The 26,323-nt window shown below is 32.1% G+C and overlaps 2 protein-coding genes across 2 annotated transcripts in view; one reads left to right on the top strand and one right to left on the bottom strand.

Annotated features, from left to right (window-relative positions):
• The window catches only part of LOC139514578 (F-box only protein 11-like), a 26,775-nt gene extending 14,348 nt beyond the window's left edge, over window positions 1–12,427 (bottom strand). The window contains exons 1-11 of the mRNA XM_071303970.1: window positions 12,182–12,427; window positions 9,124–9,315; window positions 8,369–8,516; window positions 7,933–8,065; window positions 5,768–5,848; window positions 5,321–5,456; window positions 4,897–5,003; window positions 4,489–4,600; window positions 1,817–1,923; window positions 1,058–1,195; window positions 317–534 (exon numbers count right to left, since the gene is read on the bottom strand). Coding sequence (XP_071160071.1) covers window positions 317–534; window positions 1,058–1,195; window positions 1,817–1,923; window positions 4,489–4,600; window positions 4,897–5,003; window positions 5,321–5,456; window positions 5,768–5,848; window positions 7,933–8,065; window positions 8,369–8,516; window positions 9,124–9,315; window positions 12,182–12,278 — 1,469 coding nt within the window. The 5' untranslated portion in view covers window positions 12,279–12,427. The remainder of the gene's footprint in view (window positions 1–316; window positions 535–1,057; window positions 1,196–1,816; window positions 1,924–4,488; window positions 4,601–4,896; window positions 5,004–5,320; window positions 5,457–5,767; window positions 5,849–7,932; window positions 8,066–8,368; window positions 8,517–9,123; window positions 9,316–12,181) is intronic.
• Window positions 12,422–24,799, top strand: LOC139514579 (EF-hand calcium-binding domain-containing protein 11-like). The gene is made up of 6 exons (XM_071303971.1): window positions 12,422–12,597; window positions 18,328–18,423; window positions 20,387–20,441; window positions 22,792–22,893; window positions 23,395–23,485; window positions 24,370–24,799. The coding sequence occupies exons 1-6, from the start codon at window positions 12,505–12,507 to the stop codon at window positions 24,452–24,454; spliced, it is 522 nt and encodes a 173-aa protein (XP_071160072.1). The 5' UTR covers window positions 12,422–12,504; the 3' UTR covers window positions 24,455–24,799.
• Window positions 24,800–26,323: the final 1,524 nt, after the last annotated feature.

Below are 26,323 nucleotides of genomic sequence, written 5' to 3' on the forward strand. Positions count from 1 at the left end.
AATAAGTTGAATCGAAATTTTGTGGGATTTGACTCATAGCTTATTGAAAATCATTATATAGTTTATGGCAACCCATTATTTATATTCCAAAAACTAACTTTTAACCTACAGTGCAATTTTATATGTAAAAGCATGTATATCTGGGGGGTCAAACTGGTATGCATTGGGTTTTTTAATTCTTATTTCTAAATTTAAATAGTAATATCAAGTTATAATTTTTTTTATATTTCAGATATGTTTAACTATAATGGTAATTGTTAGAACAAATCATAGTATACAATACTCATTTGATTACTTAATTAGCTACTCCACGTACCTGATAGTGGGATCACTGTTTGATGTTATCCACACACCAGCAAAGTTATTAGAGTGGATTTTGTTTTCTATGAACTGCCCACGTCCATTTTCATGGACATAAACACCCCCTGTCTGACCATGGTGTATCTCACACCTAACAACAGTGGGATTAGCACCAGCTTTTACTTCAAATCCTGCTATTCTGTTATTGTGGATATCATTAGATTCAAAATATCCCTGAAAAGTAAACAGAAAATTATCAAACTCTGATACTTAATACCATGATATATAAAATTTACAAACTAATGTAAAAGAATTATCAAAGTGTAGTTTACATGCAAAATAGAGAAATATATCAAAAGTAGTTATAAATTTTACGAAACAGGAGGAATTAAGGTTACAAATTGCAAATTAAAATCAATTGTATAAAAAAGCAGATTTTAAATCTATTCATTTCAAAATTCTCTTTATAAAATAACACAATGTGATCTTCTCCTACATTTGCAAAGGATCAAATCCGTCAGCTGAATACTTTGATGTCTAGTTTTTATCGTTATAAACATTTACATAAAATTATATTCTAGAATCAAGATGTCTTCTACTCACATAATTTGACATGATCTCCATGAACATGTAAATTCTAGTCAAACCGTGTATGAAATATGGATCTAGGTCAAGTTGCATTATTCATTAATGAATCCAGATTTGAAATGAAATTCAAGTGATGTTTTAATTAAATACTTGTGACCTGATTACTCACCAAGCCATTGTCAAAGGTAAATATTCCTACATCTCTACCATGATGAATGTGATTGCGTCTCATAATAGGGTTAGCATGGTTCTTTACCCATATACCGGCCAAGGCATTCCCACTGATTTCATTGTCCTCGTATGTACCCTATAACACACCAATCATCATTAGACAGAAAATATCACATGTATGAAAAGTTTAACTTGCTGTTTCCCTGTATACATGTGTAAAGCTTAATTTCTTATTAAAGCCTCCTTTGAAAATATGTGGTTTTTTTTTTTGTATTTAAAGTCACAATATGGAAATTATCATGTTTTCATCATGCACTGTTGTGATTTCATATCCACTTCTTTAACAGATCTTCTGACAATGTTGAACATTTTTTATTGATTCTCTCACAATGTTAAGATGAAAGATGTTTGCAGGTGTCTGTGGTAAAAAATGTTTGAAGAAATGAGTATTAAGCATTATGGTAGGCACTCAAAAATAAGGGCCAGTAGAGAAACACACATATTTTTAGCTCAAATAAGTTCATTCAGATTTCAATGTAATCAAGGTTATGAAGCATCTACAAGTATATGCTTATACCTCAACAAGGTTGCTGTCTCATTGATATATCCTATATCATTCTAGCTTCCCATCTGATAATTATTTCATAGCACCATAAATAATTTATATATTTATAACCAACCCTGCAAGGGTTGTATAGCCAGTCAAGGTCGTTAAAAACTCCCATCATCATATCTATAATATTCTATAATAACTTGCCTGTGCGTAATCTGTCACATAAAGTCCCACATTTTCACAGTCTTTTATCTTACAATGTTTTATAAAGGGGTCAGCACCTGTTCCAGATACACATACAGCAGCACCCACTAAAATGATGAATACATAATAATCAATCTTCATAAACATTTTTAAAACATTTCAAATCTATTCCTGAAACAGTTTTAAATCAGGCCTAAATTAAAATATTGTTTGTTTGCTCTTTTCCAACCCTATGTTTTCAAACAGGGTAGGTAGGTAGGTATAATATTTTATTTTTCTTTCTCAAAAAATAACTTGGCTCGGTACATTTTTTGTAATGGGTAGGCAGGTAGGTATTTTATAGATACAAAATCAGCATGATGTCATTTTTGTTTGTATTGCTTTTATTTAAGTATGCTTTTGCTAATAAGTTTTGAAAACAAAATTACCATCTCACTCATCTCTTGAGGCATTTATAGAAGTACTTAGTGGACCATTACCAATAGATTTAGAATTTTTTTTTAAATGAATCCTGCTCTTCAAGTATACAGACACAGAGTAACGTCATATCATGATTTCAAAGTTTTCAACATCGATGTCAAACAAATGCTTTGAAACTCTAAAGGCAAGTGTTAATGTCAAACGCTCACGTGATACCAAACGGACTAGACCTTAGGGACGACATCAAAAGTTCAATGAAGGATAAAAAACTTAATTCACATAGTTTTTTCTCTGACCCCCACCCCCCTCTTAACTTAATTTGGGAAAAATTGATCGACCGATATAAATATATGTAAAAATCAATGTCGGATATTCACATCTATCAGCAGTTCAACCCCCCCGACCCCCAAACTATTTGAATTAAGTTTTTTATCTTACATTGATCTTTTGATGTCGTCCCTTATACGTGAAAGATAAAACCAGAGGATTCTGGTAAAAAAGTTGAGCGGGAAATACAAATATAAGATTTTTGGTAGGAACAAAAAAAAATAAAATTAAAAACCAATTGTTCAGAGAACCATTGATGGTCTTTCCACCAGTTAAGACCTTTTTTTATATGAAAATATTAAAATTTGGTTTTAAATGTCAATTTTAGCGTCAAATGATAGCTTATTGAACGCTTATTCCAAAAATATATGGTTTCTATACAAAAAGATATAAATAAGGGAGATAATTGTCTACTTCCGGTTCAAAATATGTTACTTCCGGTACTGTCTTATAGTTTACTTGACGCTGATTCCAAAAATATATGGTTTTACATACTTTAACAATAATTTATTACAAAAATTAGCTACTTCCGGTTTACAAAATGTCACTTCCGGTTAACTTTTTCAACGTCATAGTTCTTGCAACCTAATGCAAAGAGTCTAATAGCTTTAACATGAATACATATGAGGTAAAAGCAAAGGTCAAAATCTAGAACGTTAAATTAACATATGACCTTGAGCTCAATTTCAAGGTCATAAACCAAGGACCTTAAATCAAATGACTTTAGGTCTTTACTTTATATTGTTAATCAGTTATATTACCATACGACTGATATTAGATATAAAAGGGGGGAAAACTTGCATCAAATGTTTACGTACCCTTTCGACTCAAATTAATGTGTAACTACATGTCGCGACTAACAATTGTGTGAAAGTATTTTGTCGATATCTTATATGATTTCTGAAAAGAAGCGATAACAAGCCAAAATCAAAAATTTGAACATGACCTTGACCTTTGACCTTGACCTCATTTTCATACTTTTTGACCAAATGCCTCAAATCAAAAGACCCTAGGCCTCTATCACTTATGGTTTTCCAGTTACAAATTTATTTCACTTATTTCAATACAAAAGGGGAAATTACTCTCATATGGGGTCTTCGTAAAGCTTCGGTCAAAATAAAAGTTAACATCCTGAGGATATAACGAGCAATTTGGAAAAATAAATTTGTCGCTTTCTTTTACGGTTGCGGAGGAGATCTGATAACAAGTAAAACAGTGTTCGGGGAGATAACTCTTACAAAGAAAAGTGTTCGGTTAAACAGGGTCAGTTTCAAAAGCGTATAGACTGTATGGTATCATATACAAAAAAACTAAGCGACATCTTTTGAAACTTTTTTACACCGCAAGAAAAAAATTAGGCGGAAGAAAAAAAAAATAATCAGAACAAATTCAATAGGTCTTTCCACCAGGAAAGGTGGAAAGACCTAATAAAATAAAATCTCGCTGGTAAATACAAATAAAAGATTTTCAGGCGGAACAAATTTATAGGGTCGGTCAGTAAAGGGCAAACAAACAATATTTTAATTTAAGCCTTATAAGAGGAAGCTACTGCACAAAACATGTTATTAATACTTATTATGATATGAATATGAAAAAGACCTTATAGAAGATTGACATTCTGAGAAATTTCCATATGCTAGCTCGTAAGGAAGCTTTGTAGGAAAACATGTCATCCTTATCACACACACTATTCTGACTATGTGGCAACCAAATCTAATCCTACATGTTAAGTGCCATCAAGAAAAATTTGATTTAAAGCTTTAGTTTTGATCTGCCTGAGTGATTTAACCCATAATCTCATGTCAGGCACGCAGCAATGAAAAACAAACAGAGTATGACCTCATGATAACAATATTACATGCTGTATTCACATGATCAGTAAATATAATTGATATAATAACCTACATTAGTTTATAACAACCTACCAACAGAAGTACTTTTAATCCTACAGCTGTCTATAACTGGAGAACAATGGTCTGTTACTTCTAAAGCATAATGTTTGTGATGTGGTACAGATGATGTAATATCAGGTGAAAACTGAAACAAATAATACAAAATAGTAGTTTCAGTTAGTTGTCTTATTTTTCTTTTTTAACTGATGGAAGATAATTTGTATATAAACCAGCCATGAATATGCATCTAATAATCTTGATCACATACCATTAGCGTTCCTATATTTTCTATAAAATAGTGTAATGATGATCTCACTCAGTTAATTCTGAAATTGTTGTTATGTTTTTATCATTGTTAAAATGATTAATCTTGTATTTTTTCCTTTTCTTGAAAAATCATAATTGCACACAAAATTTTTAGAATTTACAATAAATACTTACTCTTAATGTAACATAGCCTAAGTAAGCATCTTTAGCACCTTCTACAAACATTACTGTAGATTCACTTTCTCTTTCAATGATCACATGATCAATCACATTACCAGAAGCTTAAAATAAAACAGAACATTGTAACATACTACAAATCAGTATGTAATCACTAAGTTTGTCACAACAATCTGCATATTTGGCTAAGCTGGACATTTTGACAAAAACATTGAAAAATGCACAAAAAAAGACCATGAACAATGTGAATAATAAATAAACTTTTGAATATTTTATGATTGACAAACCATTAGCGTTTCTATTTGAATTGACATAAACCCTATTTTTGACAAATTGTTCATACAGCCACTGGAAACAGCACACCTGAGTTTTTCCTTTGAAGACAAAGATAACAAGGGTTTTACATGTTTAGTATACTTACCAGCACCTATTATAGCCACATTGGTGTCAATAAAGAGATATTCTCTATGATATATTCCTGAATGGACAAAGATTATCTGGTTTTCCAACTCTTCTGTTACAACCCAGTCATATGCAAATTCAATTGTTTCAAAGCACTAAAATTGAAAAAAAAGTTTTATAAAAAATTCATATATAGAATGACTTTACTTTGGAGCTCAGTATCTGTGTTTTATTTTAAACACATTCTACATATGTGTAATGACTGGGAGATGAAAACAATGAACTGTCAGTGTTTAACATCAAAGTAGCATGTAAAGCTATGTGGAGGATAACTTAAAAAAAGACATTTCTGTGCATCTAAAATAATGATTGTTGGAAGTCTAATTTGAGTTTCCATTATTCCTTTATAAACTTATCACAAGAAATATATTGGATTATAAAATCTGAACTAGTTTTTGACCCTTACCTTCATATCTCTGCCTTTTAACTTTCTGTACTTTCTGTGATACAGATCTCTGAACCCAGGTCTCACATGTATACCTTTACACTGAAGAAAAAAACCCAGATTAGTTAATTTTGTAATCTTATGTATCATTTACATCAAACACAAATCTCTACATTGAACTTATAAAGGAAAATAATTGAGATACTTTTCTATTTAAAGTCATATGAAACCTCAAATTAAAAAAAAATATGCAATATGTTTTTTAAAATTAAATGGATAGTTTTCATTATACAACTTATGTACATATACTTTTTTCTGAGGAAAATTCTTTAATTTGTCCACATTTAGAAGAAGTTTACTTATTTTTAATTGCTTGCTGCCAGGAAGCAATTCGCTGACATATTTTCCGTATGCATAGTGACCTAAACGTGACCCTCCTCGTAAAAATCCGGTGATAGCAATACGCATGAATCTTTGATTAAAACAAACAATTACCTGATTGTATATGTTAAACATGTGCTAAATACCCATGCTTTTTGTTGATTATTTACTATAAGGTGACAATCGGTAAACTTCGGCTTCAAAACACGGCATTTAATGAGTAGCCATATTTGTTAACTCATAACAGACAGATAGAAAAAAAATTGACGATTATACGATATATTTGCGTAAAAAATAATAAAATCGTGCACAGAGGACTAAGTTTATGATATATACATGCATTGGTTAAGAATCAGATGAACATAATTTTTCACCAGTCACTCGTTTCTTATGACTTTAAGATATGTTTGAGATAAACAAATAAAACATTGAATGAAGTGGAAACACGTTACAGGGTAAAGCATAACTAGAATTTCCAGATGAAGTTTTGTGCCATATATCAAGAAACTGTGAATTGTAGCTACTGAGAAAAACAAGATGCTTTGAGGGCGCAGCTTTATACGACCGCAGAGGTTGAACCCTGAACGGTTGGTGCAAGTACGGACACAACATTCAAGCTGGATTCAGCTCTAAATTTGGATTGTGATTAAATAGTTGACACAGCATAGGTTTCTGACACAGAATGAATGTGGTCTAATAAACTTTAAAATTTTTATTTTGCCTTTGAGCAATTCACTATGCTGTTGAATATTAATCCTCTCAAAAAAATGTTTGAAGAAATTTTCTTTTTATTTATGAAATTTCAAATGAGAAAAATTGACACCCCCCCCCCCCCCCCTCAATTTTTTTTTTTTTACATCCCCTTTTCCTTTATTCCAAAACCGATCTCAATTCAAATTTCTAATGGAGTTTGCAACAATAATTACTCATTTAAATACATCATAAATTCTAACATGACGTCCTTCAAACGCTTTGAGTACACACCCGTGGTAAAATATGAATATATTGCCAGTGCTGTTCCGATTGTACTCCCACGTCATATGCTTTTTTATGAATGAGATACCCGACGTCATAGAACAATGACGTTAGAATGTAAGCATTTTACGGGAAAATACACGCTTGTGAATCCGAAAATCATCACAAGGAAACATACACAAATGATGCTAAAATGTGGCAAAAGCCCTTTATTGTACATCATATAAGACATATAAATAAATTATCATTCAAATTCATCCAAAACTGTCTAAATACATTATTTTAAATAGTTTAAGCATGTCACTAATGCAGTTTGCTCCATTCTTTTACGCTAGTTTATTAGTGCGTTTATTTATGGGAACGGCAAATATTTGCCTACACCTAGAGCGCTTCGATCCAAAAGAATTGCCGTATGTGTCCTATCAGAATCGAAATAATTCATGGGGGCTTGAATATATCTAGATTTTACCACGGGTTGTCCCTTTATGCCGATATTTTACCCCTCGCTATCGCTCAGGGGTAAAATATTTGTCATAAAGGGCCAACCCGTGGTAAAATCACGATATATTCAAGCCCCCATGAATTATTTCTTAAATATTAAAATGTAAAAAAAGTGCTTGTTATCACTGAATGGTAAAGATTGTTTTAATTTATCAAATGGTAGTAAAAGGGAATATACATTGTATATTGTATAAAACAATGATTTAAGTTGATTCAACTACTATTCTGGACAAAGAAAGATAACTCCAATTGAAATTTCACCAGTCACTTGTTTATTATGACTTTAAAGAAAACATGTTCATTATTATCATGATATATTGTGGACTTACCAACTGTCTGAAGCTTTCTTTCCATGGATTATCATAGTCACAGTAAACTTGTGGGTGTAGAAACTTAAATACCCTTGGTTCTGGGTGAAGCAGAGGGAAGTCATACTCAAATACTTCTTGATACAATTTCTTCCTGCAATAAGATGGGATCTATGTACATGCAGATACCTCATAAGAATAAAAGGAGAACAAATATGGGGTTATATTAAGAGCATTCAAACAAAAAATATTGATTCATAATATACATGATATATGTAACATAACATAAAAAATGTACAAGAAAATGTACAATGAATGAAACTTAAATCAAGACTTGGTGAGAATTAGCGAGTTTCAGAGGAATTCGGCAAGTTAAAACCCTATTTCATTAATGACATGTTTGACTTATGACTTTAAAAATGTTAATGTTTTAACGAATGTCATCACCGTTTCTTACCATAATTCTGTATCATTAGCAATAGTTCTAAATCTCTTACAAACACAAGCTACTCGACAAAGGTCAAACTCTAACAGATAACTCAAAATCTTCAAAAGAACTTCATCAGGTAATTCCTCTTGAATGTATCGAGCTCCAACTGCATTTCCTGAACATGGAAAATATAAAGATTAATAAATAATTAGAGGCTAATATTTTAATGAATCTAATCTCTACTTGCCTAACATTTACTAATGTACAAAGTATTTATGACATTGATAATTTGTATAAAAATAGATGTAACTCAAATTAATATGCCAAATATATAATACCCAGCATACATTTATATTTTATAATGAAAACTTTTTGCAATTGTGCAAATTTAAAAATGATATAATGAATAAAACTAAGACACATATCATGGTATCAAACATAGTTGCTCAGCTGAATGTTAATTTTATTCATCTTCAACAAGTCAACTTCTCTGATATGTAATGAACATGGAAGAATGTTTGCTGGATTATTGTTGATCACATACATGTAGACACCTGCAGAATATGTGTAATTGAAAATTTAATATTGCAATCCTAAAATTTCAATAATCTGTAAAAGTCTATCAAATGTTGGTGATGAGTATGGTGTGATATGAATCTGAAATAGTGACTACAAAATTCTATGTTTTAACAGAAAAGTCTGCTGTAAGTGCATTTTCAAATTTCAAGTTTATATTCATAATACACAGAATGAATGCATATAAATTCTTTTGTATAAACTACCTTTCAAATATGGAGCTACAGAACGAGAAGATGATTTTCTTCGTTTAGACATCTGTGCATCTTTCTGGTCTCCTGCTTCACCATTTTCTGATGAGTCCAAACTTCTTTTTCTGAGGTTATATCTGATTCTTCCAGGTTTAATGTCATTTTCCTCGCCACTGCTATTACTGTTAGATCTGTCTCTGCCTCCTTCTGGAAAAAAGAAATCATAAATACCCTTAATATTTTTCAAAAGAAATGAAATTCAGTTTATTAGTAAGTCAGTCTTATTAAAACCAACCCCCACTATCCACTTGCGTTTGTAAGTGGATAGTGGGGCTGGTTTTAATCAGACTGTAATTAAGTAATCTAATATATGAATATGTCATTTTATACTAATATTATATCATATATAATGCTAAAAAAAACATATACGTATGATCACATAAAGTTTACTGACCCGGTCAATACTATCAATTCTAGTTAAAAATTGAATGATGCAATGATGGTGGAAATATTTTTATCTATGGGATAACAGACAAGTAGATTTAATATCAAGATTCCCTACAGCTGACAGGTGTCAATTAATTAATTTAATGACAATAACAACTACATCTAATAAATGTTGAAATAACAAGAAAATAGTTTTTAAAAAAAAAGTTTGTTTTAATATTAAATTAACTCAGTTACTCCTGACTATTCAATAACATGATTATATAATTATGATACAACTCTTCCCTAATTTATGAAGGTCTGAAAAATCTATAAGCATATGAATGCCTTTTCATTGCCATATATTCATGCAAGCATGACCACTTCAGGATTTAGGTGTTGTTTTGATGTGAAAGTGTCAGAACTTACAAGGCCGAGAGCTTTTTAGCTGCACAACAGAATTAGTGCTGGAGACTAAATAGCAATAAATCTTTCACCATCATCATAATTAAGCCTAAGACTAACAACCAGAAAGCTTAACAATCAGAACATGTGTTGAAGTTGCAAAAAACTCTGCTACAGACCAGGGCTTCCAAAAAATATTTGAGCCAGCCGGACATTTTATATCTGATCCCGATTTTAATCCCTTAAGACTTAGTCACAAAAGGCAATTATGGTAATCAGATGGCCATTCCAATGATTGACATTACATTAAAATAACGATTTTAAACTTTACTTTGATATGAATTTGATGTTCGGATGTAAACTGTTAAATTGGCAGTGCATCATTCAAAGTGTGCACATCAGCGTGCTCATACATTTGTATCTGCCTTAGACTCTTTATTTGTGAAAAGAAAAAACTTTACTTTCGTTTTAAAATCACATTTTTCTAACCGGATGTTGACTTGACAATTGTAAAACATGGACCATAAACGGATACGGAAAATCCATGTACGTTTACAAAGCACAACTGAGTGAAGAAGCTATTTCCACGTTATTAATTCAACAAAATACTTGAAATGAACGTTATATACAGGTATAAATGATAATTTTAGCATTTTTGAAGAAATGTAGGATGCATAATTAAATTTCCTACCTGTGCACATCCGCACACATGTTCTAGTTCATACAACGTAGTTCTGACGATTTTTCATTTAAAACCTTTTTTAATTTTTCATCAAATCATGTTGATAAACTAATTTCTTATAATTTTAATCTTTTGGACTAAATCAATTAGATACAAACCGCTGAAATGTAAGAAAATAATTGTGAATAGACTGATCAATTTATACGATGTCCGGTACTGAAAATAGTTCACCTGTCACCTGAACAGGTAGATTTCAGCTGTCCAACTACTAATTAGCCTTGATTAAAATTAGAAAGTATTGAAGTGGAGGTTGTTTTGATAGTAATTAATCATTATGTCACTTTTATGACCGGAAATGTGTTGATGTTAAAGGCAAAAGGTTGGGTCAAAAAGGACGTGAATTATGTTAAAATGACCAAAAAAGCCTTGAAAACTAAAAAGTATATGACCGTTTCATGCTTTGCCCAGTCGGACTTTTACCGGACATTATACAAATGACCGGAATATACGACCGTTTTGGAAGCCCTGCTACAGACATAAAAAAAATAGAACTGTTATGATGTTCTTTTGGTACTGAGGATGCAATATAAAAGGATTGATCACAATGATTGTGATGAGAATGGTACAGTGTTTCTTATTGTGCCATGTGTCACTTCGGGGGCCTTGGTAGGTCAAAGTTGTTCCCAGCTTAACCTGGAGATCAATCCTCTGAAATCTCTTCGGGTTGTCTGTTCCCGCTGGGAAGCCCAGTGGTTCCCTCTGAGTACATCGGCTTCCTTCACAATATTAACAGACTTCCCGGTGTCCTACACGCTCTCTTGGGCGGTGATGGGGGTGGGGATTGTTCTGGTGGTGGGTTAATATTGTAAAGGACACATCTCCATTAATCCTTAGGGAGTGAACATGGATCCACTGTACCCTTGCATTCAATTGAGGGGTGCGTCTACACTGGCGGAATCTCGAAGTACATACATATTGCTTATAACCCTTGCTGGTAGAGTTGTAACTTTTGTATATTAGTAAAATCATGCTCTTTATTTACTAAAAGAAATGGTGTATGAACGCCTATCAATTTTTGAATTACACATGCTATATACTATTTCTAGACATCCTCTCTACTATTTTGAGTTCTTGGCTTGCTGTCAAATTGATGTACATGCCCTACATTATCATACATATCACCCTTAATCATATGTAAACAGTAAGATTTCAGCTTCAATGTCTATCAATTTATTAATTGGGGTTCAAATTTGACATGTACCATTTGGTAATATTGAACATGAACATAAAAAAGTTATCAAACTATAAAGACCAAAAGTTTTACGAAAATAGATAATCAACATAATCACAACTATACATGACAAAAAACATATAATTGATAGTTGTAGATAGCTTTATGTGTGTAGCTATTTTAAGCAAGCACCTCACAAAATCTCTCATTTTATTTGAACTATATATAATTTGAAATAAAGTTTAATTTATTATGCAGACTTGCTGACTGCAAAGAACGACTAAAAATACATTTTTTATAAAACAGACAATGACCCCTCGCAAACTCACCTTCGTTATTCCTTCTTGTTGATGACTGTTTCACGTTGGAACGATTTTTTGTATTCCTAGTACTATATCTAGTCGTTCGCGTGTTTTGACTAGACATATTTACAGAAATAACACGCCTTTCCCTGATTTTTTCATGAATAAACACTCCGGGTTACATTAGGTAGCCATCTTGAAAATTATTCCCATTTGAGTGGCTGTTAATTTTGTCGCATCACGTGACAATTTCTCGCCAATAATTGTTCTACTTCCGGGTAAACAACCCCAGGTGCACTTTTGCTTGGCACGACTGAACATGACAGCACCACTACAATATTTACCAAAAAATGTCCTGTAGTCTGGATTTTAATCTGAAGGAATATGGGTATCATAATTTCCCAAGATCGCTGACGAAGCAAGATAAACAACTTTTGTCTTCAGTAATGTCTAATGACTTAAAAATGTGTAAATTTGCAAAACAAACACTTTTAAAGGGGCACTAGCTACGATATATATAAAAAAATAAAGTATGATTTTTTTTAGATCAATCATTAATCAAATTGGAATAATGAAATAATAATTTGCTTTTAGCAATCAATTTCCTTTAATTTTGTTGAAATAAGCCATTAAACATAATTTTTGACTGATTCACTTGCAAGTGAAAACGTCATCATCATTCTAACCGGTATTCATGTGAACTTCAAGTTAACCCCTAGCTAGAGATTGACAACGCATGCATTGTACGTGTACTGGTTATTTAAAGAAAAAGAATGTCAACAATGAAAGTGAAACTACGGTAAATCATTTGATTACTAATTCGATGCACATAAAATCATTCTTATATGGTTAAAAACAATGAGAAACATCTATTTTTAATCTATAAAATAAAATCAAACAGACCTTTAAAAATGCAATTGCACGTGTTGGTTTAATCTATTCGTATCTTTATTTTTGTTTACATCGCTTATATGGTCATCTGAGGTCAAATCGATAGTTAATTAGATGGCGTCTGGACTAAAATACACACGAAACGAACCTATATATTATCTCCCCCATGCTCTGTAAACTGTTTATTTTAGACTTTTGATAGTTTGGATAAATGTTTTACATTGTTATAAACCAAATATGAGAATTTGAGTCAAATCGGTTACAATGAATTTGACAGCTAGTGCCCCTTTAAACAGTTGCAGTCTAAATAATTTATTGAAATACAGGCATAAGACAGAGCAAAATATCAATGCTAGAAAACTAACCATTGTCTACAAGCATGTTTTTTTGTCATGTTCAGGCCTTTTAAAGCTGTCTTAAGGTAACAGGTACGTAAATTGCTTGTCCGGCGATTTTTAAAAGAAATTGTATGTAAACACGTAGAACTTATAAAAAGAAAATGAAAAATCGAAAAAATTAAGTTTGTCACCGATCTAATTTCCGAGTTCCAGAAATTTGAAAATTGTTAGGAAACAACATAAAGTATATAGACATAACGTCAAATTCAAACCAAAAATAAGAAATTTCAAACTTTAGTTATTCTGGAGTTTAAACCAATCCTACGATTTTTCTATAAAAATCAAATGTTTTTAAGGTATTATTTTTCTTTCTTTTGATATATAATTTTCAAGGGGTTTCCGAACTCCCTTTTTATATATCAGCCGTTGAAAGTGTGTTGCTGACGGGAAAAGAGGGGAAAAAATCATGACGTCGCCGAAGGAATTACGCAACGTCAAGGCTATATCAGCAGAATTGTAAGGACAACGACTGCTTCATTATAATTTGTTTGGCTATTCGAATGCGCAATTAAGCATATTATCCTGTTTGAAAAAAGAATTGATTGCCTATTTTTGATTTTCAGTTATTATACGAGAACCTATGTATTTATAACGTCATGATTTCTGGAATGATTAAACACAGTGTCAAGTGACACTTTAAAAGATTTACAAATGTTTATAAATATATATAACAGAAACAATAAAAGATCTGTCCTTAAAATAGATTCTCCGAATGACGATATACATTCAATGTTCACATTTCCGACCACAATTTTGCTGCTTCAGAATAAGGGAGGCGAAATATACCACGCAACAGGAATTTCAAACCTATAAGCCGAAATCATACTGACAATGCCATGGGAAAAAACCCCGGAAAACGGCCAAAAGACAAACAATAGTAAATAAATGGGGAAATGCGTCCATGGGACACAGACGATGCCCCCGCTTGCATATAAAGTTCTAAAGTGACGTAACTAAAAACATTAAAGTGACGCTACCCAAATTTGTACTTGATCTTAGTTTAATTGTTATAAGCATTGTGCATATGTTTATTTACATTTGGTTGAGGCAAACTAATCTTAGAGAACGGAAACGAAAAATGTAGCAATTTTTCAATTTATTATTGGGCATAACCCTAGAACGGTAAAAGTGACGCCACCAAAATTTAAACTAGATCTGTGTTTTGTGGTAATTAGCATAGTTTATAAGATTCCTAACATTTGGTTGAGGCAAACTATAGTTAGAGAACAGAAACCAATTTTGGGACGGACGGACGGAAAGACGGAGAAGTGTAAAACTTACAGCCCCCTCCACTACGGCGGGTGCATAAAAAAAAACACAACAGTAAACTTTTATTCCCCCGATAGTTGCAGGAGGTCATGCATATAAAATATATAAATGTATGTTTCTATGGCACGAGAACAACACAAACATGAACACATACTTCGATCCAAATAGTACTGGTCATTTGCAAACTTAAATGGTGTGTTTAATATGACACGAAAGGAGATGTGGGAAAAATGTAAATTATAGGCAAAAGTTAAACAAAAAGAATATTTCAAAGTTTGATGTATATTATCCCTAATTTTTTTTCCTATCGTTGGATTTGTTCCATTATTATAGTGAGGACAGTGCATATATGTGAATATTTAAAAACAAATGTATATAAATTCCAACTTATTCATCTTTTGGTTGTTTGTTACTCAGCTTCGCCGCGGTAGACAATGTTTTCTCGGGGTACAAATCTGCTCTATCCAGAACTCAGCTATGTGTTATTTATAAATTGTTCAACACGGACTTTGAACACACATTATAGGACGTTCTGATAAATGTATCAAGTCTGTTTTTTGTTAGCTGTAATGATTAAGCTAATTATGTACTGAATAGAAAAGCTGCATGTGATTTTGAAGAACCGTCTTCGAGGGAGTTTTAACGTATTAATTATGCTGCTTTTACATTTAATGTAATTGTGAACTAGGCATTAGATGTTGCAGCGATTGGAAATAGCCAACGGCATTACGTACTTCGTAATTTATGCCAACAATATTCCTGTTCGTAGAATTGTTTGCAAAGTTTTATTTATTGCGAAAATTGAGAAGAAATACGTAACGCAAAAATGAAAACTCTAATTAAAAAAAATTACAGCAGCATTTGCACATGTACATTTGTACATGTATACAAATAGTATCAACTGAAATCGATATAACCGTAGTTCCGAAATTTTGCGCATTTTAAAATGAATTGATTGATGCACCCAGAAATTTCTAAATTTTCAATATTATATATGTACATGTACTTTGCTATTTATTTTATTTTTGAAGTGGCGGTTATCATGAAAGAATACTTTTCATGCAACGGATCTCTATTTTACCCTTGCCGCTTTTTCACGTTGGAAGCTCACAATGTTCCATTCAATTCAAATTGAATGAAAAGCAAGGTGTAACATTTATTTTAAATTTTTGTTCATTTTAAAAAACAGTTTTACTTCCCGTTTGTCCGTGCATAAGTCACACAGGCAGCAATTAAACTCTTTTGCTTCAATATTTTTTTACTATAAATTATTTGTTTTAAAATAGTACTAGTACTTTCATTTTCAAACTCTATTTATAGACCATGTCGCGGACGTGAAAGAAAGCACTGTAAAGAAAGCCGGGTTTATGTTTATATTTAAATAAGAAAATGGTTATAGAACAGGAATATCAAATCATGAATATCAGTATTAACCTTATTTTTTTCGAGGATTGAATACGTCCTAGCCGCTTTCACTGTGACAGTTGTTTTGGGAAATTTTGTTTCTTTGAATGCAAATGACTGAATGTAAGTCTGTGACTATATTTGCTTTGGAATTTCAATATATAAAATGACAATATATAGTGTAAGCTTTAATTTGTTAAATAATAATGTGGGAGTGTATGTGTGTAATGCATGTACGAGTTTATGATATTCTTATCAATGCTTCATTTCGTTTTCACGTCCCATATCAACATTCCCGATCTTCAAGTCACTCTGATCTGTGCCGATTACCAGCGTATAAACATATGTGCAGTTACCCCAACGTATAAACAAATTACTTCCGAGACCGATTTCTTGTACTTTAAACAGTTTTGTAGAATTATTATGGTGAATAGAAATTCTTGCAAGCATTTATGTTGGTCAGCTAGTTAACCCAACTCAATCACTCTCAGACTCCGACCATCACGACATGACAAGTTACTGTCATTTTCATGGGAGGGAAGCACTGTTTAACTGTTACAAGATATTTCATTTTACATACTTCAATTTTTGTTACATTTTGGTGAGATGCATTCAATTCTCTTCCACCAAACTGACCATTATTCCGACGAAGCGGAATATATTCCGACATCTTGAATATATATTTTCTGGTGTACGGGAGATAACTCCCATAGCAACAAACGTCGATTTTCCCGTTTTCCGCTAGAGGCGTTCATTTACGTACCTCTCACCTTAACTTTATTAAGAATGGGTTTTGGTTTGACTATATTTTTGAAGGCCTTACTATAATGGTTCCCTACGACTACGCAACAATCACTTTTCCATTGTGGCGTCAGATATTTTGTTTTATGACGTCAAAATTTTACGGGAACCTGTATGATATCCAGTAATGGCTGACAAATGGCGATAAGGTGTTTGCATGCGTTTAATAGGTACTTGTGGCCAGGATAATTATTTTTGTTCCTCCTGCTTTTTTACCAAAATCCTTTTTTGTTTTTTTTCTGTCAATTTCAATTATTTTCACTTTTTTTTCTGTATTGCAAGAACATGAATATACAAAAAATAACTTGTATTTGCTATTTACTATCAATTTCAAGATATCAATAACCACTGTTGATAGTTACCACGTGTGATAGTTACAACTCTATTCTAGGGTACACTTGACTTTAGTGACTGCAAAGCACAAGTTTTTTTAATGTAAATATAAAAAATAAGTTATGGTATGATTGCCAATGAGACAACTGTCCACAAGAGACCAAAAACTCAGCAAAAAGTAAAGCTACAACACTGTCTACTCATATACCTGTACAGAAAATATCTATTTCTATCAAAGACAGAACTTGGCTAACTCTCTCTCTTCGAGTGGCAGATCCAGAACTTTTCATAAAAGGGGGGGGGGGCAGCTGACTGACCTAAGGGGGAAGGGGGTGCCCGCTCCAGTCATGCTTCAGTGATTCCCTATATAATCAACAAAATTTTTCCCATAAAAAGGGGGGGGGGGCAAACAAATTTACTGTGGATTCATCATTATTCGTTGGCTATCAATTTTCGTGGATTTCGTGGGTAAAGGTGAACCACGAAATCAAATGTTCAACGAATGACAAATTTTCTATAGGCTTGTATGCAAACTTTGGCATAACAACGAAATTAAATATCCACAAACATGTCAGTTTTCCTTAATCCACGAAAATTGGTACCCACGAAAATAAGTGAATCCACAGTATATCACTCTTTTTTTAGTTGTCTGCCTAGTCTTTCTAATTTTCACAAGGGAATTATGTACACTAGTACTTTCTTATTTAAATTGGACAACACCCTATTCTGTATTATCCAACAGATTAAACGAGAGAATATGACCCCTCCTTTTGATATTTGAATAGTATAGTTTTATGACTAAATACATGTACCACCCACCCCCTGTTAGAACGGCTGAACTTTTTATGATTAAATATTCTAAATAAAATAGGAAAGACTAGGCAGATTACTAAAAAAAGTTAGGCAATACATAATTTTCAAGTTCCATAATATATGATAAAGCCTTCAAGAAGTTCATTATTATTGTATCACATTGTTTCTTTTGGTTTATTTCCGCTTCCTTTGGAGGAAAGCAACTTGTTCTTTACATTCTAAATTTAATGAGCATTGTTAAAGAATTGTTGATGTTCTTTGTAGGTTTTTCATGAAGCTGATGATGGAAACAAGGGATTTCTTACTCGAGAGGATGTCAAAATGGCAGTGGCTGAAATATTTGGATATAAACCATCAAAGGTTAAATGTCAACCTACTCATACATAAATTCTTCTATTAACTCACTATGCCCAAACTTTACGCATTTGATTCCTAACCAAAAACTGATATGGCTTCTTAATGTAGAGAATCTTGATATCTGTCTGTGAGTTAGTTGATGAAGACAAAATATTATAACTTGAAAGATAAATATTTAAATCAGGCTTTCTGCACTAGGCACAAGGTTGGCATGGTGGGGTACAGGACATACACATAGTTTAAGTTCTATTACCTTTCTGTTTGTGATATTTTTGATTTAACTGGTAATATTTTATCTTTTTCGTAATTATGTGCACTTTGGCATGTCAATTAGCATTGTCCCTTGGTGCCTCTTGCAGTTGTGTCACTTTAAATAGTACTGACTCCTCTGCACCAGGCATGAGGATGACATACCAGTTATGTGCAACTTCTTACAATATCTTACCATATCATTAATGTCCCGATACACATTTTAATATGCACCCACCATGCCATATAGCACCGTCCCTTGGTGCCTCCTGCAGTTCAGCTAGATATATTTAGCCTACTCACAGTATTTTTACTTTTTTGTTACTTTCTAAAGGTATATATGTATACTACTAAAAATTATATGAAAACTTGTTTCTTATTTGTGTTTGTAACTATGTATACTGTATTGTTTATTATATTTGTAAAAGAATAGTATTATAATGATATTATATTATGCTCCTTGTGAGCCCATTTTATAGAAATAAAGCATCTTCTTCTTCTATATAATATAATCTTTTTTTCCCTTCCATTTTCTTTTATATTACTTTTATCGCCTTGTGATTAAAGATTCAAAAGTTAACTTTGGATTCGAATGAATAGACAAGGTGCTTGAAGCATACAAAGTATTTTTGCTCTCTTTAATTATTACAAACCAATTAGCTAATAATTTCTGTAATATATGATCATATATCTGTCATATCTAAACTTTTGAAAAATATAATTTTGGTCATCATACTAGTGAATGGCTTTGTCAGAAGTGTAGAATATCAGCCAGTTCATTTTAACTTAAATTTTCAGTTTAAATGATTTTTTTTTAGCAAATATACATGTACATGCAGATAGTGGCAATGTTGACAAACAAGCGCTATAAGAAATAACATTTTTAACATCTCCTTAGAACCGAAATATACTCAACTCAGCAGGAATGCAGAATGAAATATACATGTAAACAAAAATTAATTCTTGATTTCTATTGATCAACTTTGAAATTCTATGAAATAATAACTTTAGTAACAAGGCCCAACCATTTCCAAGCTTTATCAGAATAATGATCAGAAGACTGTTTACAAATGATTCCACTCTGTATGTTGATTAAGTGGCATAAATCACACGCAAATTTCATCTCAAACATATTTGAAACTCGCAATAACTTTTTTTCATAATAAAGTTATTCAAATTCATTTAAATTTTTTAAAATTTAGATTAAAATTTTTTGTTTTGTTTTAAGGTTCAAATGAGTTTCCGGCATATCAAGCATGTTTAGGGTTAATTTCATGTAAACTTTGCCTGTGTATAGATTACCATTTTATACCTCGCTCTAGGAGTGACGCTGTATTGAAAATACTTTCATCTTGTTTGTGTGTTAATCCATCCCATTATCCTCAGGTAATTAGAATGACTTCATATTTAGTCATCAGCTCCACATTTATAACAGATCTGTCAGACACATAGGCGGATCCAGGGGGGGGGGGGCCTGGGGGGCCCGCCCCCCCCCCCCCCCTTTCGTGGGAAAAATTTGGTTGATTTTATAGGGAATCACTGAAGCATGACTGGAGTGGGCCCCCCTTAGGTCAGTCATATTTATGAAGATTTAAAAATTTAATCTTCAGTTATTGTTCTTACCATAGAATGCTTATTGGTTATACATACAACATTGTACAGATTGATTTGGAAAGTGTCTTTAATACTTGTTGTTTATTTCCACATTATATTTCAGTTAGAAACAGATCAGCTTATTCTAAAGTTTGGAGAAGACATCTATGGTTCAAGATGTAAGTGTTTGCATACCACATACCAAGTGTAAAGATTGATAAAGTAGAGTTTAAGCTATATCAGAAAGAATCATCCCCTTCAAATACAGCCGTGAGCAACCCTCACACTAACAAATTCTGTGTCTGTTTTCAATTTAATCTTTTGTGATAATTATTAATCTATTATTTGTTTTTTTTTTGCAACAATTCTTTACTTATAAAGATATTTTTCGCTGGAATTTACTGATTGTCAAAGTCATGTGATTTCGCTATGGTGGAGTTGACCAGTGTGTCGAACAAACGCCACTCAGTTATTTTGAATTCAAATAACAGTAATACATTGCTTAGGCTGGGGATGACAATCATAACACTTTCAAAGCGACAAAGGATTGAGCAAGAACGTATTGACTTCTATTCCACTATTCCACCAAACAGAAAGTAATACTCTATAGACTATTACACTCATGAAAAATAAGGTTCCACAGCAATATTATTAACCTACGAAAAACATGTTTAACCCCAAACGCCCAGCCTATTTTAAAATAACATAGCTGAATAATGATCCCAAGTCTGTATAAGCTCTAGATACTAGTAGATTTAAAGTCTAAGGTACAAACCATTTGATTGGAGGAGGCAGTTTTAGATATTTGAGAGAAAAAAATGATTCTGATTTTTGCCTTAAACAAGTTCTGGCCGGAACTGGATTGAAAACAATAATCTTGTCCACTTTTTTGCTATTAGAAACCAAAAATTACAACAGAACTTTTTCGCATTAAATGAACATAATAAATAAAAACGGGCATATTTTTTTTGTGGCCGGGGTTTGCCTGTCTGACCGGAATGTCTGTTCGCCAAACTGATATATTGAATACTTTTTTCAAGACCAGACTGCAACCCGACTACTAAGTGTGGCCTTTCTGTCTCCATTTGTCGACTGTCATTCATAAATTCTTTGTCATAAGACTCATTCGTAGACTGTGGTTGATTTGGAACCCCTCACTCCCCAATTTTGTTGGGTGAAACAAATCAACCAAACATTGGTAAAAAAATTGTTTGTTTGTCTTTTTTAACTCTTGTCGATCGTATTGTAAATTCCGTCGAATAGACAGGCGTATATCTTGTTTTCAACAAGATATATATGAGGTTTTGATAACTTAACTTACAACATGTACAAACCGGCGAGAATTTTCCTTGTCTAATTTTTACTGACAAGTCCCACATCAAATTTATCAGTACATAGCTTTGGATCCATACTATCATTTTATGAAAGACAATTAATAGGGAGATTACAGGATCGAAAATGTCCAACCCTTACCAATACGCTTTACAGCAACTACAAAATAAACATGCCCCACGATAGGAACCGTTTAAAAATTGCATGTTACACTTATTTTATGTTTTTTAGCCCAAAAAGGTTCCAAAATTTTATTCGCCTCGCTATGCTTTATCATCAATGCATGTGCAATATTTTCCTGTTACTGGAAACCTATAAACAATTTGCTTGTTTTAATTGAATTCAGGTGTAATATGAGACCTCCAAATGCTAATAGAAATACACTTACATACCATATATCATTGACTTACCATTAGTGATTCATCTTAAACAAACCTAATTATGTAAATGTTGCAAAAGTTTTTAAGTTGTTAGAACATGACTTGGGGGGCAATGTCAAATAATCTCCATGAAAATTAAATGTGACAATGCTAATACAGTTGTAAGCCAAATAGCATAGACCTTCCAATCCAAAATTCCCCTCAAAGTGTCCTTTTAATCACATTTTTGCTAGCAATGCCAAGGTAACAACACACCTTAGTCAGACATCCACAAGTTACTGTAAGTAAGGGAGACAATAATATAATGAGGTATGATTGTAATGAGAAAACAATCCACACCTTAGTCAGACATCTTGAGATCAGAGGACACAAAAGTAAGCAACTACATGTCTTGAAACTTGCATGCTTAGTATGTGATATTGTTTGTCAATAAGTTGAAAGGCTGAAACACAAGCACTTGTTTTTGTTTTTTTTTGCATTTAAACTTTAATATAACAAGTTATATTAATGGATATTTAAAAAAAAATACATTCAGAGACAAGTACCTGTGTTCTGTGAGACACATTTCACTATGATGCAGCAATCATGTATTTTTGATCATGCCTGTGTCAAAAAGTAATTTCATGGCTATATAAACATCCTGTAACACAACAAAATCTTAATCATAGATGTAGCTCTTATGTTTTCTGAGGTCCTAACCATCTTGTTTTCAATTTTGTTACCTGTTTGTAGCACATACAAAAAGACTGTAAAATATCAATCTGTTCTACTTTGAACTTAGTAAATTAATTACTTTTGTTGGTTTTGTTTCCTTTAGGCATGAAATTGGCTAAATTTATGGATGCAATGTCAGAAAAGTTGATGAAATCAGATGAAGACCAAGATATTAGGCATACTTTTATGGCATTTGATTCACAGTGTAAGATAATAAGCATGATTAAAATATATTTTATTGTAAACTTATATTTTACTGAATGCAAATTACATTTTAAGAAAATTAGAATTCTGAGTAATGAAAACAATGAAAAATAAACTTGTAAATATATTGCTATATAATATGATTTCTCAAGCAATTAGCCATATATTAATATTTTCAATAGTGTAAAAGACCACTTCTTTCTTATCATGCAATGCAAGCTTTAAGGGATACAGAAAAGATATCTCGTTGAATTTTTCGATAAAATTTTGATAAAAAGACATATTTTACTTATTTATACAGGCATCTTAGTTTCTACTGAAATGTACAATGGAAAAACACTTCTTTGTTTAAATAAATCACTTATAAAAACGTATAACTTATATTACATGGGAGATAACCCAGTTATATTATCTTGCATTATAGGCAGTGAATTATAATGTTGCCTTATAGTAAGGGCGTTGGTGCAGGAGCAAATTATTGAATATGTATGTTTATGTTTAGGTAGAGGATTTTTGACAGTAGAAGACTTTAAGAAAGCAGTAGGACATGTAGCACCACATCTACCTATGTATGCTGTTGACATGTCATTCAGGTAAACGTTCAGTTCTATAAATATAAATTAAAATTTCTTATTCCATCATTTGATTTTGTATATCATGATTTTCTTATTGTTAATTTAACTCAAAACAGTTTTTTGCCAGGTATTTAATGTCAAGTATTAAAAAGGTCTTCATAGACCCTGTATATATCACCATATAAGGGAATGTAAACTTTATTACCACAACAGTCACTTACAGCATACCATTCATTAAAATCAAATGACAAGACACTTATGTATACAATGTATATACAAATGTACTATGAATTATGAGGAAACTATATTGTACTTAAAGTTTAGTAAATATAGTACAGGTACCAATATTTCAAAAATAAAGAAAACACGGTTTTATACTAATAATTTTGGGACCCTTTATAGCTTGTTGTTCGGTGTGAGCCAAGGCTCCATGTTGAAGGCCGTACATTGACCTATAATGGTTCACTTTTATTAATTGTTATTTGGATGGAGAGTTGACTCATTGGCACTAGACGAACACCACATCTTCCTATATCTAAACAGTCTATTTGGGCCATCAATTTCTTGTCTTTGGCACCATAAGTTTTTGACATCATTGATAGCTTGCAGGATGAATGTCGGTTATTCAGAATGGAATAAAATTTAAAAAAAAACCTATTGAAAAATGTGACTAATTTGTTTTATTGAAGAAATGGCATACCAAAAAAAAAAGAAACAGAATTCAAAATGGTTCCTTTTCTTAGTTACAAACAGGTCCATAAAGAATTGGATGCAAGTAGTATTACAATCAGATCCATGGATACAAAAAATAGACTTGGAAGTTTGTGTAGAATAACTAACCAATTTATTTACTTTTGCATTTTCTAAAGTGTCCTGTTCATGCTTTGTTTTCTACTATACAGGGAGCTAGATAGAGATGGCGATGGCCGTGTTAGTTATAAAGACTTTGAGTTCATGATGAAGTACAACCTAGCAGAACATATTTAACTTAGGAGAACATTTAAATGCAAACAAACTCATCATTTTTATAGCATTGATGAACATGCTTGTGATGTTAAGATTATGTCACAGCAAAAAGTGAATTTACAAAGTTTCTGTGTATGGCTTGTGTAATGTTCCAACCAGAGGTAAACGTAGACTCAATGTGGGATGGATACTCCACACATTATCAACACATGTGTCACATCTTTTAAAGATAATGGAGTATCGGTGATATTTATATTGTTAAATAATATACTTGACTAATTGCTAACATTGTTGACTATTATCTCATGTTGTCTGTGATATTTTTGTAAGAATAAATTTAATGGTATTAGAATATATTTCACAAAACAGTCGTTTGATTTAGTCCTAAGATTGATATGATTGTTAAGGGACATATAAACTTCTGCATTTTTTGTCTCGCCTGCTGCATGCAAGGCATAGGGAATTCAATCTGACATTTACTATTTGTATAAAGCTATATATTTAAAAAACAGAAGACCTCTATGGTGCATAGCTTTATGCTTAAACCTTATTCTAACATGTTTCCTTCTTCATACTGGTACTGATATGTCTAATGTCCTTGAGTTAACTTTTACGATTCAGTGGTTGTGAAATTTATTTTTTGTCATGTGAATTTCTCATTTATAATTAGTAGTTGGATAACTATTTTTGTTATATATAATTTCTTGCCACATCTTCATGTCCATTAGACAGGGTTCATCTGACTTCGACTCATATGATGGATCATTGATCAAGATTAAAGTTATGTGATTAGGTCAGTTTCTCAAATACTATAAGCAGTAGGTCAACTATATGTGGTATATGAAATGATTGTAAAGTGTTCATGTCAGTCTAGCTTGGTTCATCTGACCTTGACTGCATTTTCATGGATCATTGATAATGTTGAGTTAATGTGATACTCTTCTTTAGGGCTATCAACATTAAAATGAATCATGATTTGTAAAACGTGTATGTATTCTTGTCATGGTTCAGCGACTACTGGAAAAAAAAAATAGTTTGTTTGTCATGCAAATATCTCACTTATGAGTAATTTGATAACTATTTGGTATATGGGTTCTTTGCAAAGTTTAATCAGACAGGTTTAGCTGACCTCGACATCATGTAATGGATCATGGATCAAGGTCAAAGTAACATGATCTATATTTGGTGTCTGGAATGATTGTAAGGGATACATGTCTTGTATTGTAGGTATCCAATTGCCCTTGACCTCTTTTCCACAGTTCATTGGTCAATGTAAAGTTTTATGTTTTGGCATTTATTTTAATACAAGAATCAATAGGTCAACTATATTAAGTGTATGGAATAATTGTTATATGTACATGTCTGTCTTGCGACCTTGACCTCATTTTCATGGTTCATTGATTAAAGGTGATCTTTTTGGATTTTGATGTTATTCTCGCACAATAAGCAATTGATCAACTATACTTGGTGTATGAAATGATTGTAAGGTGTACATGCCTTTCTTGCAGGGTTCATCTCAAACTGATCTCATTTTCATGGTTCATTAGTCAATATTAAATTTGCATGGTTTAGTCTGTTCTTGTATACTATATGCAATAGGTCAACTAATTTGGATATATGATATGCTTATAAGAGGCTGGTAAAGGATGGCTATGAACACAGAAACATGTGAAATAAAAATCACAAAAACTTTGCATGGAAAATAAAAATCGGGAAAACGCGAAGCATGAGCAATAAAATTGTAAATATTAACGAAAAAGTACCAGAAGTTATTGCACAGCCGTTCTAGGTGATTATGCAGTCATTGTTAATAGAAATGAAGACCCTGCAGTCTTCGTTTAGCGTCTGTTAGTTGCATATGGTTTGAAAAAAATATATTATTCATAGTAA

This window comes from Mytilus edulis, chromosome 3 (assembly GCF_963676685.1).
Source record: "Mytilus edulis chromosome 3, xbMytEdul2.2, whole genome shotgun sequence".
NCBI lineage: Eukaryota > Metazoa > Mollusca > Bivalvia > Mytilida > Mytilidae > Mytilus > Mytilus edulis.